The 20,241-nt window shown below is 36.8% G+C and overlaps 2 protein-coding genes across 3 annotated transcripts; both read right to left on the reverse strand.

Moving 5' to 3' along the window:
- Positions 1–10,952, reverse strand: LOC131976446 (uncharacterized). Of its 2 annotated transcripts, none has more exons than XM_059339483.1 (7): positions 10,831–10,952; positions 7,784–7,971; positions 6,010–6,129; positions 4,950–5,006; positions 2,779–2,994; positions 942–1,064; positions 1–481 (listed from the first exon to the last, which is right to left on the reverse strand). In XM_059339483.1, exons 2-7 carry the CDS (start codon positions 7,958–7,960, stop codon positions 416–418), a joined length of 759 nt encoding a protein of 252 aa, XP_059195466.1. In that variant the 5' UTR covers positions 7,961–7,971; positions 10,831–10,952; the 3' UTR covers positions 1–415. The 2 variants fall into 2 exon arrangements, with proteins under 2 accessions (XP_059195466.1, XP_059195465.1); XM_059339482.1 differs by lacking the exon at positions 10,831–10,952 and adding an exon at positions 10,650–10,789.
- Positions 10,953–14,988: 4,036 nt separating this feature from the next.
- On the reverse strand, positions 14,989–18,290 carry LOC131976734 (transmembrane protein 176B-like). Its single transcript, XM_059339889.1, has 6 exons — positions 18,111–18,290; positions 17,881–17,997; positions 17,047–17,103; positions 15,841–16,053; positions 15,492–15,605; positions 14,989–15,054 (listed from the first exon to the last, which is right to left on the reverse strand). The coding sequence occupies exons 1-6, from the start codon at positions 18,288–18,290 to the stop codon at positions 14,989–14,991; spliced, it is 747 nt and encodes a 248-aa protein (XP_059195872.1).
- Between the last annotated feature and the right edge of the window lie 1,951 nt (positions 18,291–20,241).

Genomic DNA, 20,241 nt, shown 5'->3' on the forward strand with positions numbered 1-20,241 from the left:
TTATACGTTTAGGTTTTATTCATCTTAACAGTAATGTAAAAAGTACAAAGCAGAAATTCATCACAAAAATATATGTATGGCTTAATATTGTAAACAGTAATTTGCATGCATTTGAATTTAACTCCGTTTTAGCCACAAACATACTGACTACAAGGCACATTATTCGAGAGAAAAATCCAACAGTTTAAAAAAACAATCAACAGAAAATGAAATTAACAGCACCGTATGTTAAGTGCATATTTTATAAAAAATAATCTAAAATACAACTGCAAACATTTTAAAGCAACAGTTGTAGGAAAAATGACAGAAGTCTGTCAGACTGTAACAGCTGAATATGTGTAAACCATTGACATTACAGAACACAGAATCAATGGTGTAAATGCACAGGATTATAGTACCTAGTAGAAAAATGTATTTAGGCTGTGGGGTCACTGGGGACTTCCTTCCACTGTGGATCGTAGAGTGGAGGGACAACACTTTCCTAAAAAAAAAAAAAATAGAAAGAAAACTGCATAAAACATATATTTTTTGTAAAAATTGTTTCTTCATGACTATTGTCAGTTGACAGTTTAAGCTTATTTTCTAGACCCACAAATTCTTAAAGGAAAATAAAATTAGATTATTCTTTAACTGAGTTAGATGCGAAGATCAGTAATAGCACTTCTTAACGGTGAGCAGATAAAGAAAGAAGCTAGTACAGAATCCATCAAGCAGCACTTCTTTTGCAAAAATGCTGAACTATTCCTCTAATTTACATGCACTATTCAGAAGTTTTGCTTAGAGGATAACCAGAAGTCTCCAAAGGTAAGGCCCTGTTCACACATCAACATTAAAAAAAAGAAGTGTAATGAAAAGAGCTCAGCCAACCTTTACTTGGTTAACAACAGGCCGAACAGTAAGAAGAAGAAGTAAGATATTTATTTTTATTTTGCAAACTCTACCTGGTTTTCTCCTGGTACACGATACCTCAGAGCCTTGATCCCCAAGATGCCGGAGCTGATGAGGAGGCAGAGCTCCAGCGTGGACAGGATAATAAGTATAGAATTTATGCCTGTCACAAGCAACTGAGGGGACACAAAGAACAGTGTTAAAACCCTTACACACGTGTAGAATTTGTTCTTGCTTGATCCAAATCATACAAATGTGGATCTCTTTTGTATTTCTATTTTACTTTTACTTTGGGATACCCCCTAATTATTAAAGGATTAGGAATAGTTGTTTGGAGCCTTTTTAATGTAATAATGTTTAAATATAATGTACAATTTCAGAGAGAGAGAGAGAGAGAGATATGAGGGGAATGAGGCTTATGTGGATGAGATGAACTGTATGTGTAAATGTGATACATGAACTTTGACTTGATAATAAAGCCAGTTCATGTGTAATTCTCTGGTTTATACTTAATAGTGTGTGAACTAGACTGGAGTCCCTGCTAACAGTGACGGATCAACGGGTATTGGCAGGTCTGCCTTTTACGTGTGTGTATGAAATCCAAACTTCTAAACTATGGGAATATTTAATTGGACAGTCTCACTGTCTCTTACCAACAGAACTAAAGTTAAGGATACATCCAGAAACTTTTTCTTTCAGCGAAAACACTAACACATTTACAGGTTCCGTTTCGCATTTAACCAAAAAATCCAGTCAGATGTATTTATACAGCAGAATTTAATACGACAGTTGCAGCCTCAATGCGCTTAAAAAAAGCAAAGATGATTATTTCAAATCAGAACATACAAGATAAGAAAAAAGTATTAAATAAATGTATTACAACATATAAGAAAGTAGCACAATGTAAATCTAACAAAATGTATTACTATTATTAGTATAATAACAAAAGTAATAATAACAATAATGACAATATTAATAACAATTCTAAGATAAGTTTAAAAAAATAGAACTTTTACAGACTGACTGACTTTGAATCAAGTTAAAAGCTTGAGAGTGTCAGACATGCAAATAACTATAACTACTACAAAATGTTGTCAAAACTCAGACTGGCTCTGTGTCTCCCTCTGCTGCAGCAGAAGTGGATGCACAGTGTGAGAGAAAGCGGCTTAAAATTGGGTTGTTTGACGCAACATTAAACCATAATAATACAAACAGTATTGTCTCATTTTATATCTAATTTTTAATTCATATTCATATATATTATCAGAAAGAAAACATTTTATCAGAACATTTCAAATTAGGGTTCTTCACAATAACTTTGTAATGACTCTGGAAATGTTATCTTATTAAGTAATATGAAAACTCACCGGACACTTTTTTAGGTGAATTGTGTACCTAATAAAGTGGCCGGTGTGGTCTTCTTCTGCCCATCTGCTTCAAGGTTGGACGTGTTGTGAGTTCAGATATGGTCTGCATGCCTTGGTTGTAAGGAGTGATTGTTTGAGTTACTGTTCTGTTTATCATCTGAACCAGTTTGGCCGTTCTCCTCTGACCTCTGGCATCAACAAGGCATCAAGGCTCACCAGATATGTTCTCTATTTCAGACCATTCTCTGTAAAATCGCTTGTCTGGCACCAACAACCATTTAAGTTCAAAGTCACTTAAATCACCTTTCTTCCCCATTCGGATGCTTGCTTTAAACTTCAGCAGGTCATCTACATGCCTAAATGCATTGAGTTGCTGCCATGTGATTAGCTGATCAGATATTTGTGTTAACTTGCAGTTTAACAGGTTTTCCAATATAATGTTACCAGTGAGTGGATAAAAAAATCAAAGCATTCGTTAAACAACTTGCATTTTGACTGCTAAAATGACACTTTCCACACTTACCAGAATCAGTTCTAAGCCCTCCTCACATTTCTGCATGATGATCCTGTCCCCAGGAGATGGATCATCAGTAGGAGAGTGTCTGCCGCGTCCATAATAATCATACCTGTTTCTACAGTCCATGTACAGCCCTGTATTTGCTAAACTGACGCTGTAGAACACGATGGCTGCAATGGTAACAGCAACTCCTGATAGATTCAAGATCACATTGATGATGACCTGAAATACAAGATACAAAACAACAGGAGGCAATAAATATTGATGGAATTTAAAAAGCCACCAACCATCTCTCTTTTTTACACTGATATGTTTGTTTTCCTGCAGTGGAAACAGCTGGATGCTTGTATTTATTTTAAGAACTGTGTCAGTGAGGATGACATATTTTCCAACATGCATGCCCCCATGGGAGAACATTTTGTACATTTTTAAGTAAAATGCATCGACCTTGTGCACTATGTGGCTAAAGGAGAGCAAACACCTCATATTACATTTTCACAGTCAGGAGATACTGTGACATAGAATCTTTGTTGTCCTACTTGTTACGGTGCTGCTGTTACCTGGCTGGCTGGGGTCCAGGGGCATGTCACCCCCACCTTATTTTGAAAGCAGCATGTGTTTAGCGACAGGAAGTAATTCCGAACGTTAGGCACAGTTTAGCCTTTTGTGGTTAAAACTACTTCACTTGTCAGCTAATGTTAACCAAGCGGTGTATGCAACAGTGCGTTTGGATCAGTTTGGATCACCTGTGACCGGCCCGGACAGGTTGATGGTATTTAGCTCGGCGCGCACACATGCACACGGAAAGATGATGTAGGGCGGGACTGATACAGACAGGGAGGCATTCAGGCGTCTCTCCATCGTGCTGGAATTGTTTTGCAGCGGAGAAGTGGGGTGTGCAGCTCGGTACAATCAGTGCGTGTGTGAATACGCGTGGATGTCTCGGATAGGTCAGTGATGGGCAACTGGAGGCCCGGGGGCAACATACGGCCCACACCCTCACTTGAAGTGGCCCTCAGTACAACTACATGCATTTGAGCATGAAATCTTACAAGTTCAGTGTAAAAAAATCACAAAATTACTTCTTGCAATTAATGTTGGTCTGCTGTTCTTGCACTGAAAAAAGAAATCAGAGTAAGTGGTTATTTTTTATTTGCTTCAAACCTTTTGTATTCCTATTTATACTGTTATACATGCATCTGAGCATTAAATATGTTAAGTTACTGTACTGTAAACATATTTAAAATTGCAGTTTCATCATATCTGGTGAAGTGCACACTCCTATATGTGGCCCTGTGGTAGTGACGATGAAAAATTGTGGCCCCCTGCAGCATTTAGGTCGCCCATCCCTGGTCTAGGTCATTAATGGGAACCCCTGACGCTGTGTGTTTGTGTGCGCACATCGGGGTGTAACCATAGGGTGTAACTCTGCCACGTGCAATACAGAGAGCAGACGAGAATTGTAAACGTGCGACCATGTAGAGACAGAAATGACATGCCGTCGTGTAAATAGGATAAATAACATAAGCTTATTTAGTTTGTTAAATAAAAGGAAAGATATATACGAAAGGTAACCTTAAATGACTTGTGTTGTGATCTGGCGAAATACAGAATGTTGTAAGAATTTTTCAGAGTGACCCTCCAATAAAGACAGTTGGATTCAAAGTATCAAAGTTTAAGTTGAATTTAATTAAAGTCTTGTACAAGAGGAGCGTTTCAATCATGCAACACAGCGAGTAAGGTTACAGAGATATTATATTATATGCCACCTATAGTGGGAGGTTTCCAACGTCTAGCTGACCTGTGACACAGATGCTGTTATTCTCAGTTCCCCAGAGTCAAATGTATGGTCAGCAGAAATATGTCTGGCCCGTGTCTGACTAACCCTGTCATGTGTACTTACCTTTATCTTAACATATAGTTAACCTTATCTAGCCTGCCAGCCTTTAGCAGAAACACGTTGGAAAAACCCCAGATTAATAAAAAATTTTATAACACAGAAAATAAAATTAACTTGATCTTCAAGGGGGGATTTGGCGCCCCCCTAATATAATGGTAGGGGAAACACTGATGTATATTCTTTAGGGATCTGTGATATTACATGTACTAAGAAAACACTTCTCTATTTAACTTGTATGATCAAGAATGAGAGACAATAAAAAAGATGAACTACTCACCAGACATCGACTGGGGCACTTCTCAGACAAAATGCACATGCTGCCAAACAACATACACTAGAGAGACAAAAGACAAAAGACCATTTTTCAAACATCCACTCTTCCACAAAAACAACAAAATTCACATATGTAATTTCTAGTATCTTTGACTGAGTCAACAGCATTTTCAGCCAGAGAGAAAAACCAGGTAACCCTCATCACTGGCAGTAGGGTTGAGACACTGGCCCTCATTTATTAAATGAGCGTACGAGGCTCGGCATTTATCAATTTGGACGTGAGCTGACGGTACGATCAGATCTCACGTCTGCTCTCAGCTCGTGTACGCAAATTTGAGTCAGCGTGAAGTCCACACGTCTGAGTCGGTTGATCTTAGACTATTGTATCGATGCCTGCAACTGATAAAACTCTGCCATGTTTTTTTTATAATGGTGACAAACCAAAGCATATCTAGGCTATATAATTTATGTTAGATGTTAATGTTAGCCTTTGTTGCTAACAATAGCCTATATCGATCACATTGCGGTTTAACAAGTCAGACAAAATTAATGATTCACGTTTTAGTTGTTCTAATCCCACCTCCAAAGAGCAAAGAGTTGGTGCCGATATGGAACCAGTTTTCCTGGCTCTCTTCTTTGGATTGTGTACAGCTTAAAATTCACCATGGCAGTCTTTTTCTGGCAAAAAAAAAGAAGCATCGACAGCTAGATTGGCATCGCAAATTGATTCAAACTATCGTCGATTGTCAATTCAATCGACCATGGGCCCAAGCCTAACTGTCAGACAGGCTTTAATTCAGTCGATACCAATCCATTAAAATATAGATGGACCAGATTTGTGAAATAAAGTGATTTCTATGGATATCATGTTATTTGATTTCAAAGCTCAGATTGAGTATCCAGACTGGAGCTCCTCAGAATCAACTGAACAGCTCCGAGTTGTAAAGTTTTATTAGTCGTTGCTCTTACTTTGGGAGAGACTTGGACTCCAAAAATTTTTGAGGAAAACTTTGTTGAACTTTGCTTATGACACAACAGAATAAATACAGCATTATTTGGCTTACCACTCCACCAAACCAAAGAGGAAACAAGGTGCGTTCCATAAAAAACCACGTGGCACTATGAGAGCTGCAGAGCAACACTCCGAGGCCGATGGTGAGCAACCCAACCATAATTTGCAGAGCCTGTGGAGGAGGAAACACAGCATGAACAACAAACAGCTGTACAGTACAACTGCAGGTAGTGGGTGACACTAAATTTATTGGGGAATAATCTCTATATTCAGATTGATGAATCACGTTTGAGTGGATGCTGGTTTCTCTCAGGTGTGGGGGGCGAATGAGGCGTAACGCACTAAACACATCGGCTTTTATCTGCCGACAATGCAGATATCATCTTGTTTATTCCACCTTGTGTAAACTGGCTACCTATTAATCAATCCAGTCGAATATATCACCTCCCAACTCTGAAATCTGAAATCTCTCCCCAATCCCAACCATGTAGAGCAGAACATACTGTTATTGGACCACTTAATCTCAAGGAACTTTTTCCAAGCAGAACATGAATTTCCCCTCCGGGGCTGTTTCGAGGTTTTTTCTTATCTTAAAATGACCTGAAGCACTAAGGCAGCTACGAAGCAGTAGCAGTGTTATGGAAAAACTCTCTTTAAAAAAGTGACTTTAATGTGATTATGGCAGTAATGTAAAGCTTTTGGCAAAGATCAAAATTATTTGTTTTAAGTTGAATTACTCCACCAAAACCATGTATTTACTTAAAGTGGCTTTACGATTTCCTGCACATGGCTCTCAACATGACATGGTGGCTGAGCAAACGGCTAGCAGCTACTAAATTGAGAAAAAAAACTGAGAACAGTGGAGACAGAGTTTCCAGTGTTTCATGAGGGGGGACCATCAGGAGGCAGATACACTTCTGGGACAACAGTGTGGGTCGGGAAGGGATAACCCCCCTATGAGAGCAATGCAGAGCGCCACAATGTAGGACACATACACACACAAGGACTCACATGCACTAACATATAAATCATGCGACCGTAGCGGCTAGCACAACAATTTGTAGTTGTTTGTCATCCGAGATCAGAGAAGCGTGAATAAAACACATGGAGGGAGCATGACTTCATTCTCTGGTCAGGACGCCATTAGAATTGTCTCTCTGGTTCGTAGGTTGGAAGCCCAGAGAAAACACACACCGGAGAAAAAGACTGGTCTCAATGCAGGCTTTATTCAGGTCACAGGTATAGTTGTGCAGCACTGGACTCAGACTGACATCGCTCTCACAGGATCCCAGTCAGAATGAGCCCTGATTTCTGTAATATTTCACATTTTTATTCTTCTCCAGCAGTTGGACTTACACACAAACCAAATCCTATTGGCCAGTTACTTATGACATGGACATGGACTTGTTCGAAGGTTGTGATACACAATGTGTGTGTGTGTGTGTGTGTGTGTGTGTGTGTGTGTGTGTGTGTGTGTGTGTGTGTGTGTGTCGTAACAGGCGCGTTTCTAGCCTAAAAAAGATCACATATTGTGAGAACACACTGCCCTGTCTCCTGCCTGTGTGTGAACAAAAGACAGTTACAGTGAAGAAAAACACACTGGCTGTCTGCCTTATAATCATTTTTCAAATACAATATAACACCAATATCTTTACTTAGTGAGTCATTTTTGACCGCTACATTAATGTTTTGAAAGTCGTGCACAGCCCTGTTAAAGGTCAAATCAGAACTGAGTGGGTAGAGAAAATGTACTGCAGTGTAGCATACAGTTTAATAGCTCAGGTTCACAGAGCAACTTTAAACACATATAAAAGGTTGTGACTCACCCCCAGCAATGACTGAGAAGATCCCTGGATCCTCCTGAGGTGCTGAGACACAGAGCAGCATGCCCGGCTGTAGCAACATCTACTGATGATTTGACACAGCGGAGGACAAACATTTTGGGAGTCAGAGGTCACAGTCATAACAGTGACCCCATCAGCCCTGGTCATGGACACAGACATCCTTCAGGCTCCTGTAGACAGAGAGAGACAAGAGAGTATAGAAACTTTAAATGTGATGAATCCAGGAAAAGGTTGTTGATCCTTTAATCTTAACATCAAAGTATGTTTGCTCACTAAGATGTTTCCAGACCCCAAGCTTTTTCAACTAGGGACTGTTCAACTTGAAGTGCACAACACAGTTTACACTTTAATGAGGTAGAGTAATCCTAGTATAATATCATATAAATACAAATATGTAATTAAAATATAAATATAAACAAAATAATTAATAAAACAGAATGTTTTTGTGTCATTTGTCATTTCCTAATCCCTTTGTGACAAATATTTAATTAAAATGGATGTTCAAACTAACAATGTATTTATATATATATATATATATATATATATATATATATTAGTGCATTATGATATGTGGCCTGTGTTCTAATTCATGTGTGAGCTTTTTAAAAACAGCATTATACTTTATGCTTTGCACGTTTTTATTAAGAGGTGCGATTGGGATTAAAGTTAAAGAGGACAAAACTTCTGCACACAAACATCAGGACAAGTGTTACACAGCCTCAGAAACTGTTGAATCAAAACACGATTTAAAGGGTTAAAATTTCAAAAACACAGCCCTCTATAGACTGTGGACATGTCATGTGAAAGACATTATTTATATTTCTAATGAAATATAGTATGAAGTTGGATGTTAGGAAATGTACGATTCAGCAATTTCAGAGCTTGACTCATAAGAGGAACTAAAAAATCAGGATATTTCAATCTCTGGTGCATAATCATTTTTTTATATCCATCCCTCATGAGTCCCTCAACGAAATGGTGACACAATATCAAAAGGTTTATAGATGTTTTCTATTATATAGTCCCATACAAAATTTCTGATCAAGTACCTTGATATCAATATTGAGCAGATATTTTAGAGTTGACTGTTGCTATTTTGCTTTCACAAAACATTTACACAAGGAAAGTTTTTAAAATAAAAAAATAGCCAGTAATGTGGATATGATGAGTAAGTGGATAAAGGAAAAAAATAGAATAGCTTGAACAGTCTGGTATGTTTAGAAAATTTCATAACTTACTGCAATGCAGCCTTTAAAACTAGGTAAAGACATCTACACTGTATCTAGTCTGATATCACTTAAATTTATATTAATGAGGGTATGCTCAATAACACAAACACCTATCTGTATAATGTAGTATATTATACAATACAATTATACAATTATTTAGCTTGTTATTTGTAGGTTTATTTAACAAACTGGCAACTGAGTGTGCATGACAAAATGCAGAGAGCATAAGAAGGATGATTCAAGTAGTTGTGTGTAGGTAATGTGTGTTTATTCCCAACCTAACTGAAATAACACCTTGTATTTCACTTTCAGGCACAGCGGTTTGGGAAATAAGATGTCAACAAACACTGAGGTCAAGCTGCTGAACTTTAAAACTGCGCAAATATATTCCACAAAGACTGTTAACATGGATTTAAGACTCTTTCTTGCCTAAATAGGTCTGCTCTCATCGTATTAACTTGACTGAAATGAGTTAAATGGACGACTAGTGTCTCAACTGTAAATATTATACACTCTTTATTTCATAAAGAAGTTGTATCAACTCCATATGTAACAACCTATTACATATTGGAATAACCTTAAAAGATCTGGAATTTACCTGCTTGATATATAATAATAAGGTTAAAGAAGTATGTTTTAAGATAATTCACAGAATTTACCCATTTAAAGTTTTTTTACAACAATTTAAGAAAGACATAGACTTACACTGCTCTTTCTGTGAAGGACACCCTGAAGATGTTTGTCATTTATTTTGATCTTGCCCTTTCTCAAAAAAATTATGGGAAGATATTTGTAACCTGATATCTATTTCAATTTTATCTTTCTTGTCTTGAAACCAAACAATATATTAAGTCTATTAAGAAATCTACCAACATGAAAGCTATAAAAACTTTGAATTTATGTACACTTTACAATGTTTTTGTATGAAAGCTTGACTCTGTATTGTTGAAACCCCCTGACGGCGTTTTGTTGGTGTATTGTCTTGTATTGCACCATGTTGCTTTAATAAAAAAAAGAAGAAAAAAACTAATTGACTAATTAACTTAAATTAAAGGGGAAACACAGCCTTTGAGACTCATACGGAAGAATGTTGAAGGTAGAAGACGATGTTATGCGAAGTGTTAGTAGCAGCAGACGTACTAGAAACACAAATTATTCCAGTAAAACTGCACCATTTCTTTTTTGGCAGTATATACCACTACAAAATGTCCATGTCTTTCTCGGACTGAAATACTACCATACACTGTATAATACATGAATAATACTACTCACACAACAGCATTGTGCTCAGTGCTGCCACCAGTGGCCGGCAGCGTTATTGCACCAGCGGAGCGTCAACGTTATTTTGACGGTTAAAACAGTTAGACAGAAAATAATTGTTAATATAAAAATACTATTATCCAAAAACGGGTAGCATTTTGTCAAATAGTTCATTAATATTCTTGTAATATGCTTTCCAAACTCCAACAGCAGAGCTGAACAGCATCGCCTTTTAAGTGAAGAAGTTTTCCGAACACAATGTAGGCCTACAAATTGTTTGATCAAAAACCATTGATCAAATCGTACTTTTACTGTTTAATACTTGTCTGAAATACACGTTTTCGTCCCTGATTAGTTACCTTGACGTTTTTCTATCCTTCGGTGAGTTTGAGCTTCAAATAAGTATCCATTTAACAAACTTGAATGTCTTCAATGCGTTGGTTCACTTTAAATAGCAGTACGTGGATATATATACACATCGAGGATTGCCTGAAATTAGGTTCTTTTAAAAACTGGTTCAAAAATAACAAAATTACTTACTTGTTCGTGTCTGTAAGAGTAGAAGAAAACAACGGGATTTTACTCCACAGGATTGCGTAATTGTAGCTTGAAAAAGGGGGAAGGACTAAAGGTTCCTCCCCTCATCTGGTGTCTATAAAGAAATTTAACCATTTGTTGATCATTCCACTAAACACAGATAAATGCGAAGACTGCAAGTCTTTTTTTTTTTTTATGCTATTTTCCCCAAAACAAAGAAAAGGTGACAGTTACATGCAGGGCCGGAGCAAGAAGTTAAGAGGTCCACCCCAGCACATCCCCACCCCCATATTATTATTATTATTATTATTATTATTATTATTATTATTATTATCAATGTTGTTTCGCTTTGATCATTTAATTGTTCAGTTATATAGGCCTGTCTTAAAGTCAACCATTGGCGTAGCACCCAAAAAAAATTGCCGTCAGATGATGCGTTGCGACACCTGGGCAGGTGTGCACTCATCAGGAGTGATTCTGATTTGCGCTCCTTGTGGATTATGATCCTTGACAGACAGCTGGTCGAACTGAACAACCGTTTTCAGAGTGACTTTTATGGAATAATGAAGGCTGCTGCCTCCCTGCTGCCTGCGTCTGATGCAATTTGCCAGCTGGACGCATTGCGCGCGCCGTGCTGGCATTATGGACTTCATTTGGAGGCCTCTGAACTCACTGTGTTTGGGCAACTCATCAGGCGTAAAGTTGATGGGGGACATCAGTTCCCGTCCCTTATTGAAGTCTTGGATTCGTGTGACAAAGATGTCTTTCCCAACATGAACTGTTTACTGCGTATTCTGATGTCACTGCCTGTCACAAGTTGCTCTGTGGAGCGCCTGTTTTCGGTTGTGAACAGGATTAAATCCACCAGCAGAGCTACAATGCTCACAGAGAGACTTAACAGCATTTCGTTGCTCATGTTTGAAAAAGAGCTTGCGGAGAAACTGGACTCCGATGAAATAATAAATGCGTTCAAGGCCAAGCCACGCCGTCTCGCCCTGTAAATTCAGAGCTGCTCAGTGCTCACAGGTGAGCGCAGTATCGTTGTGTCCTTTACTCTGCTGCTAAGCCCAATGTGTTCAGGTGATTAAATTGTGTTTTTGATCACACGTAATGTGGATACATTATGGCTCCGTGCATGAGTACGTGCATGAATGTTATATTTCATGATGTTCATCTCATTGGGCACGCAATGTCTGTGTGTGTATTGTGTTTTTGCGGTGTGCTTTTTCTATTATTTTGTTATGCTGGGCTTACACCAAAAGATTTCCCCAGTCCCAGACTAAAAACTGAAAGTCTTTAGTAAATCTAGGAGTTTTACTGGAGTCACGGCGCTCCGTCATCTCCATGGTTAAGTGTAAGGTAGTAATCTGCTCTGTTTCATATCAGTCTTTTCCTAGTCTTGGGTTTGGATCATATCAAACGTGTTTGATATGATCGCAAGTCTCAGTGATGTAACACAATCAACAACCAATATATGAGCAGGGAAAAGGTCCCCGGTTCAGACCGGCCAGTAAAACCACTTCCACAGGAAAAAGGAACATCACAATAATGCTAGTAAGCTCAGTCCTAAATACAAATATAGTGATGTCATATATTTACGGCCACAAGCGGGATTTTGGGGGCGCTGTTTCTTAGTAAGGAGAACAGTAAGGAGACCCAGTAAAAATGTATAAATAAATGTAGGCCTATACATAAATAAGTAATAAATAATCGATAATTAATGTATGATTAACTAAATGAGAGTTGAAAGAGCTGATAAATATAAATATTCAATTAAACACAAAATTAAATAGGGCATAAATGTATATCATGAATTAATTTATAAAAATTTCCTTTCCTTTTTTCTTCCTTATATCTATTTTGTTTACTGTAAAATAGTCAACTTTTCATGTCAGAAAAACAGAAACCATTTTTCAGCTTTGTGAGGGGCATTTTGTGGCGTCTATTCATCTTTGTATTGTTTTTGGTTTTTTTCAACAGAAACCACTGCACACACTAGAGCAGCTGGAGCCAAAAGCTGCTTCTCCTCCATTTAGTCAATTTTTACTTAGAGCATGATGAGGACAAAAAATGAATGGTAGGTAAAAAAAATGCTAAAAGAATCTAGTTGTAGTCTTGAACATAGTGACCCTGAAAGATTGACAGTCTTTGTAGAATCTCAGCGTGAGATTAGGCTGTGACTAAAAACTCTAAACACTTGTCTTTAGATGTGAGCAGGTGTGAGCTGATAGTCTTCCAGGAGTCTTTTCCAAATCTTTTCAAAGTCTTCTGGTGTATAGGTAGCATTATCGATTTATTTGAGAGCACGTCACAAGTGAATGTTTAGACCTGCTGTGAACTAACTGTTGACTATTACTGAAGAGAATGTGTGGATATGTTGTTGTTGTTGTGTTAATAATGTTGTATTCCAGAGACACATTCTTTTGAATGTTTGTGGAGGTGTAATAAATTTGGCACACCCAGTATTGCTGGTGCACACCCAATGTCTTTTTGGTCTTGGTTACACAAGATTAAATTGCAAACAGGTTTTCCGAACACCATGCTGTCAAATCGTACTTTTACTGTTTAATACCTGTCTGAAATACACATTTTCGTCCCTGATTAGTTACCTTGACGTTTTTCTATCCTTCGGTGACTTTGAGCTTAAAATTAATATCCATTTAACAAACTTGAATGTCTTCAATGAATTGGTTCAATTTAAATAGCAGTACATGGATATATACACATCAAGGATTGCCTGAAATTAGGTTATTTTAAAAACTGGTTCAAAAATAAGAAAATTACTTACTTGTTCGTGCCTGTAAGAGTAGAAGAAAACAACAGGATTTTACTTCACAGGATTGCTCCCTGCTGTTGTTGTTTAGGCTAATTGTAGTTTGGAAAAGGTTCCTCCCCTCATCTGGTGTCTATAAAGAAATTTAACTATTTGTTGATCAGTCCACTAAACACAAAGATAAATGCGAAGACTGCAAGTCTTTTTAAAAAAAAATGCTATTTCCCCCCAAAACAAAGAAAAGGTGACAGTTACATGCAGGGCCGGAGCCAGAAGTTTAGAGGTCCACCCCAGCACATCCCCACCCCCATGTTATTATTATTATTATTATTATTATTATTATTATTATTATTATTATTATTATTATTATCATCATCATCATCATCATCATCAATGTTGTTTCACTTTGATCATTTAACTGTCCAGTTATGTAGGCCTGTATTATAGCCAACCAAATCACTACATCTTGCTAATAATCACTTCTGAGTAGTAGTGGCCTGCAGGTACAACAAGTTTTTATTGGCCCATTCAATGGCTGTTTTGTTACATTTCACGTCAGTTTTATAAGGTCAAAGCACCGAAAAAAAGCAGCAGTTTCATTGGGTTTAGGCTACAAAACTCTCTAAGGTTGGGGCAAAATGTCCTTATTTAGATGTTATTAAAGATAGTTATAAAAGTAAAATCAATGCTTAGTAGCTTAGAAAAATATGAAGAAAAAAACTGAAGCCAAGTTGCATATTAGGAAATGCACAAGTTAGCAAATTAAGAGTTTCACCCATAATAGGAACTGAAAAAACACTTCTTTAAAACTTTATGGTTACACAAGATTAAATGGCTAACATGTTAGTTCTATTGTATTGCCTTATAGGGCAAATATCATAACATTTTTGACCAAGTACCTTCATATGTGCAGATATGCAATACTTCAATTTTTTTTTTCCACACATGAAACAAGCACTGGTCTCGTGGGTCAAAGTCTTGGGTTTGTTTGATCAGTGCACCAATGCCTCCCTCCCACCCTCAGAGCAACTGTGGGCTTCACGTTAAGTTCCCTTACTCCCCCCTTTGCTCTCTCACTCTGTAGCATCACTCCCACTTTGCCGTCATTCATAATTACTTGAGTCAATAGAGGACGCCATCAAACAATACATGTAAATATTGCAGCCCACTCAATGAGCTGATAATTACCTCTTTGCATAATGTTTGAAAGAACTATGATCATGAGATTATATAAGTTGTATTTTACAATTACCTCTTTAAAGCAGGATTTTTACAACATCTCATAATTGAAGAAACCGAAACACATATCTTTATTATTTTTGTTTGTGCAACTTTCAAACAAATTAAGAGGGCGTCAGCTTATGATAGCATAGAATACAGCTTTTCTTTTAACCTGTGATGGTGGAGATTTCCTTCAGCAGGGGTACTCTGTAGAGATTTGGGTCAACAGAGGTCTGAAAAAGACACAAAAAACCCACATAGTCACACACAATAAAGCTCACACAGAAGTGAGGAGACCCCGATCTAGACTCAGACCTTTCTCACACAAACAAGACAAATATCCAACTTGCAGCCACTTGTTAACAGATAATTAATATTCAACAATATTTTTTGTGAAGTATTTCAAGCACTTAATCACAAATTCTCAGTTGCTCTGTATACAATTGTGTTGATGTGCAAAATGTAAAAAAGAGTAAAAGTGGCTTAATTTATGGTGTTCATGTTATTTAGTCCACCCCTCTCTGCTTGAGGAGGCTACAAGAAAAGCTGTTAACGTGTGCAATCTTGGCACAATAAATATAAGGTTACTGCTTTAATTTGTCAGAGATCAAGCAGCTGAATTAATAAAACAACTTAGCAGCATGTTGCTGAAATAACTCCCATCCTATACCTTGTTGTTTTCCTTCTGACTCCTCACCAGAGACTTGATGCCCAAAACAGCAGAGCTGATGACGAGGCACAGCTCGAGGACGGACATCATGGCGGGGAAGGTGAAGAATGCTTTCTAGTAAAACATGGATGCAAACAGTGCAGGTGTCACACTTTTAGGAGAAAAAATAGCTTTGCAAATGTTTGATATGAAGGTAATGCATTCATCACATTTGTCAGAGCTTAAAGAAGCATTCACAGTGCGTTTTAGAAAACAAAATGTTGAACAATTCCTTTAAGTATGGTAATATATCTCAGTAAAGGTTTAAAGCAGCTTAGTTTTAGACAGTTGCTGTGTCATCTACACCTACTCTGGCCATTGTTGCAGCCTCTCTGCATTTCTCCATCATGATTTTCTCCTCAACAGATGGAATTCGAGGCATCGTTATCCATTCTCCAAACCAGTATTCTGTATCACTGCGCTGGCACAAGCCGTACAGTCCCATGTCAAAGAAACAGTAGAGTGTGATGGCTGCAATGGCAAAGGCAACTCCTGCCAGATTTGCAATCACACTAGCAATGACCTGAAGTAGAAGAGTGGACAGTTAATACAATATTTGGAAATTAATACATAGCAAATGGACAGGGTTTATGGGCAGAATGACAGAAATACACTTTGAAATATCACTATTGTAATTTAAATGAGTTTAAATTAAGTTATAATTAGAGCTTTAAAGCATCTACAAGGTGATTTTGTGTGGAGCCATCAAATGCCTAGTTTTGTCCAACAATTAATCTAATAACTCCAATATAATAATGTTAAGACACAGAAAAACAACCAATATGCACATTTAAGATGCTTGAACCATCAAATATTTGTCATTTTTTGCAAACATGCCCTGAAATTTACCTCAAAATACTGTAGTTGGAGGTTAATTTCCTGCCTATTTACTAATCTTTGCAACTCTAGTTATTATATACAGACTTCAGTGTTTTTGCAGTTTGGGGTGTTCATTTTGTAATGCCCTGCAACTTCTACCAAAGTGCCTTGGAGTACAGCACTGAAAGTACATACTGCAAAAATATATTCTATGTCATGTGATAAACTTGAGGGAAACATAATGTTACAAAGTGCAAAGCTATGTACCATTTTCTCTAAAATCTCTTTAAGGAAGTCCCATAAGATAACATCAGTATTTTAGGGCCTTAAGTGTGCTTCAAAAGAGGCTAAAAACCCTTTCCCCACTATTCTTGTTACCTTCTAAACAGAGAGTCTGACAATCTTTATGCAGTGATTAGTGAGGTGTGTAGAGATGAGAGAATAAGCACAGCGTTAATTTCTCTCTGAAGCTCTCTCTAGTTCTTCACACAGCTTTTATTGACTCTTTTTAGGTGTGCAATTGAATGCAACACAATTATGCCTTTGAGGAGATGACGTTCATAGATTGGATGCAGTCCAGTGGAGGTTGTGACTGCAGGCTTTTCTAGTTTCTTTCTAGTTTGAGCAAGTGTAAACATGTTTGTTGGTTTATTGGAAGCATATTGAGGTCTTTACTGTATATTACTAAACGTCTCACCAGGCATGGACTGGGGTACTTCTCAGACAAAATGCTCATGGTCCCGAAGGCAGCAAACTAGAGAAAAAACATAGGATAGGTTTTATAAACTGCACTATGAGACAATTCATGTGCTTAGTGGAAAGAAAAACAAAAAGCTTCTATTTTAGAATGAAAAATACAACTTGTAATTCATGATATTATTCCAATGACCACTGACAGAATCAATTATTTGTGAGCACCAGCAGCTCTCTTCTAAAGCTTGATGTCAATAATGCAAAATTACTAATCTTCTCTAATGTCCTTTTTCCCTGTTTTTGCTGATTCAAATTTTAAATGGATGATTACATTTTTTTCCACTTACAGAACGTTTTTAATTAAATAATACTAGTTTAGAAATGATCAAAACATTATTTTTCAGTTATGATACTAATTTTACATCAAATTACCTGAGGCTGCTTGTCTAAAATAATTGTTAAATGCGTCAAAAATGTCTGTTATAATGACATACATTTCCCTTTCAAACATGGAATATATTATAAAGGGTAATAAATGGTTTTATTAATATTTCATAGGGCATTTTTGGTGTGATTTACTAAAGGATATTCTGTCTTATTTCAATTTAGGTTTATTTTATAGGCTTTAATCATCAGTTTATATTCCTTGTGGAAATACTTTTCACAAACCCTCTTTTTCAAACCCTCTTCATGAATTAACTTCTTGTAAAAGGGCGCCCCCTTCTGGTTTATCTGCCTCACTTACAGGCATTGATAGTTGTGAACCAGGAAATGTACTCACACCTCCCAACATAATCCCATGACGTCTGTTTAATAAAACAAATATTAGCTTGCATACCAAAAATCCAAGCATCACAGGATACCAGTCGTCCACAGTATGCCAATAGTCGCCACTGTTGTTACCAACGATGATCCCAAGGACGATGTTGATGACTCCAACCATAATCTGCGTAGCCTGTGAAGCCAAAAAATATAATTTAAACATCATTAATACCTGTTATTTTGTTAGAGGAGAAACTAACAGCATAAAAAACCTTTATAGCTCAATTTCACCACTTCAACACTGACCCCCAGAGCTGACTGAGAGCCACCCTGGACCCTCCTCAGGTGCTCAGACACAGAGCAGCACACCGGGCTGCAGCAACAAAGTGCCTTGAGGTGGCCAAACAGAAGACGCCAAACACATACAGGGTCAGAGGTCAAGGTGATCACAGTGGACCCATCTTTCTTGTTCGTTGCCACTGACATCGTGCTCACTTCTGGATCCTGAAAAACAGAATAAAATGACATTTCTAAATCATCCCAGCAGGATGAATTTAATAATAATAATTACTCATCAGAAAAAGAAAGTGAGAGTGCAAATCAGCTGCCATACTCCACTACACAGCAAAATCTGTAGTGTTGTTTTTTCTGTGTTAATAATTTTGAGTTGGTGGGTGATTTTGGAGTTGTTTTAACACTTGTATTGATCAAAAAGCTCTGCCAGCGTTGTTACATGTTAACACCTGACACCTGAGTTAGATTCACTTCAGTTGGAGTTGATTTTCAGATTTTGTGACTTGTATGTTCAGCTAAAGATAGAATGCACTTTTAATGTATCGTAAAACAAAACAATGAATATTAATTATCACATTGGTGAAAGGAAATAACATAATTTTAGGGTTAAAAATACACTTTAATGTGTCAAAGTAACCCAATGTATGTTAAAAATTAACACTCAGTGAAAAGGAATAACACAATTTCGAGTTAAAAGTGTACTTCTGTGGTGTCATAAAACAACACCAAGGGTGTCAAATATTTAACACTATTAAAGAGTTAAAATATTAATCCTTTTCAAAGTGTAATTTTAACTCAGAATCCGTGAGAATTATATAAACTCAGAAAAAGCGTTAAATTTAACACTCTGTGAGTTGAATTAACACTCCCGATTTTGCTGTGTACACTCCTGTGAACTCTTGTTTATCAGGTTTTTATCAAGTAAGGTTGGTAAGTTTCGGTAAACAACAAATCTTAAACAGTTCTCACCTAGATAATCCAGTCTTATCAACAAGAGCTGGACCTTTCAGTAAATTGATAAGACTGTCAGTAACAGCTATTTACCTTTCAAATTTATGTTTTTGTGTTTTTCCCCCTTTTTTTTCATTAAACACTGAGGGGCCTGTACATTGTAAATATTTCCATTAAAGTGAAGGATCACTCTTAATGTCTATTTTAGAAAATAAGTCACTCTAATTTAAGACTACATTGATATAAGGATGTAGCATGAATATTCAATAGTTAAAAGTTTCTTGTAGTTCCTTTCATTATTTCCCTACTTGATAATCATTTTCCTGATTAATCTGTGAATTGTTTGGTCCAAAAATAATGAAAAATGCTCATCACTCTTTCTCTTATTTTGTCCAACCAACAACCCAAAATTTAAAGATAATGAGTTAAAAATAATATTAACCCAAAATAAAACAACCAACCGCACATTTTTAGATGCTAGAGCCATAAAATATGTGGCTCTTGTTTTTCTTTTTACAAAATGCAAGGTAATATTTTACTTTTTTCTTTCTCCTGTTCATCATAATTACGAAATTTACAGTAATCAGTCGTCAAACAAAGCATTACTTTCTGTCTGTCTCTCTTTTTTTTTTTTTATAGAGAAGCAATGTTATAGGCAGCCTTCACTGTATTACTGGAGCCTGTTGAATGCTGGAAGATTGTAAAAAAAAAAAAAAAAATTCAGATTACCATCCAACATTTTGTCTTTCTAGTGTTGTGACACTCTGTTAACACTCTAATATGGGGTGAGATGTAAATCCTCAGGGTCATAATTTTCATTCTAAATATGTTGTCATATAGTTTAAATGTATTACATTCTGTCAATAATTCAGCACTTCTTTGACCTTTATTGTAACTAAATGATAAATATGCCCCGTAAGGTCACCGTATAGTGTAAATTGAGGCCAGGAAAGCATTTCCTGCTCCATCTCTTTCTTTGTCTGGCTAAAAGATAATGCTATGACGCATGATGAATATTCATGTTGACAAACTAAAGACTCAAGGAGGCCTTTAAAACCACCTCTAATTGCACTGAGAATATAATTTATAATATATGTGGTTAATCCAAATCCAAAAGACCTGTTTCAGAATTTTGAAATCCTTAAGTATAAATCATGTTTAAAGTATGTGGGATTAGCATAATACCTAAGCT

The sequence above is a fragment of the Centropristis striata genome, chromosome 8, assembly GCF_030273125.1.
Source record: "Centropristis striata isolate RG_2023a ecotype Rhode Island chromosome 8, C.striata_1.0, whole genome shotgun sequence".
Lineage (NCBI taxonomy): Eukaryota > Metazoa > Chordata > Actinopteri > Perciformes > Serranidae > Centropristis > Centropristis striata.

Coding starts and splice junctions, on each gene's coding strand:
- LOC131976446 (XM_059339483.1), bottom strand. CDS start 7,960: ATGTCTGTGTCCATGACCAGGGCTGATGGGGTCACTGTTATGACTGTG. Junction 6,130..7,783: donor CTTCTCAGTCATTGCTGGGG/GTGAGTCACAAC, acceptor CCTCCTCCACAG/GCTCTGCAAATTATGGTTGG. Junction 5,007..6,009: donor CTCTTTGGTTTGGTGGAGTG/GTAAGCCAAATA, acceptor TTGTCTCTCTAG/TGTATGTTGTTTGGCAGCAT.
- LOC131976734 (XM_059339889.1), bottom strand. CDS start 18,290: ATGTCAGTGGCAACGAACAAGAAAGATGGGTCCACTGTGATCACCTTG. Junction 17,998..18,110: donor GCTCTCAGTCAGCTCTGGGG/GTCAGTGTTGAA, acceptor TTGGCTTCACAG/GCTACGCAGATTATGGTTGG. Junction 17,104..17,880: donor CTGTGATGCTTGGATTTTTG/GTATGCAAGCTA, acceptor TTTTTTCTCTAG/TTTGCTGCCTTCGGGACCAT.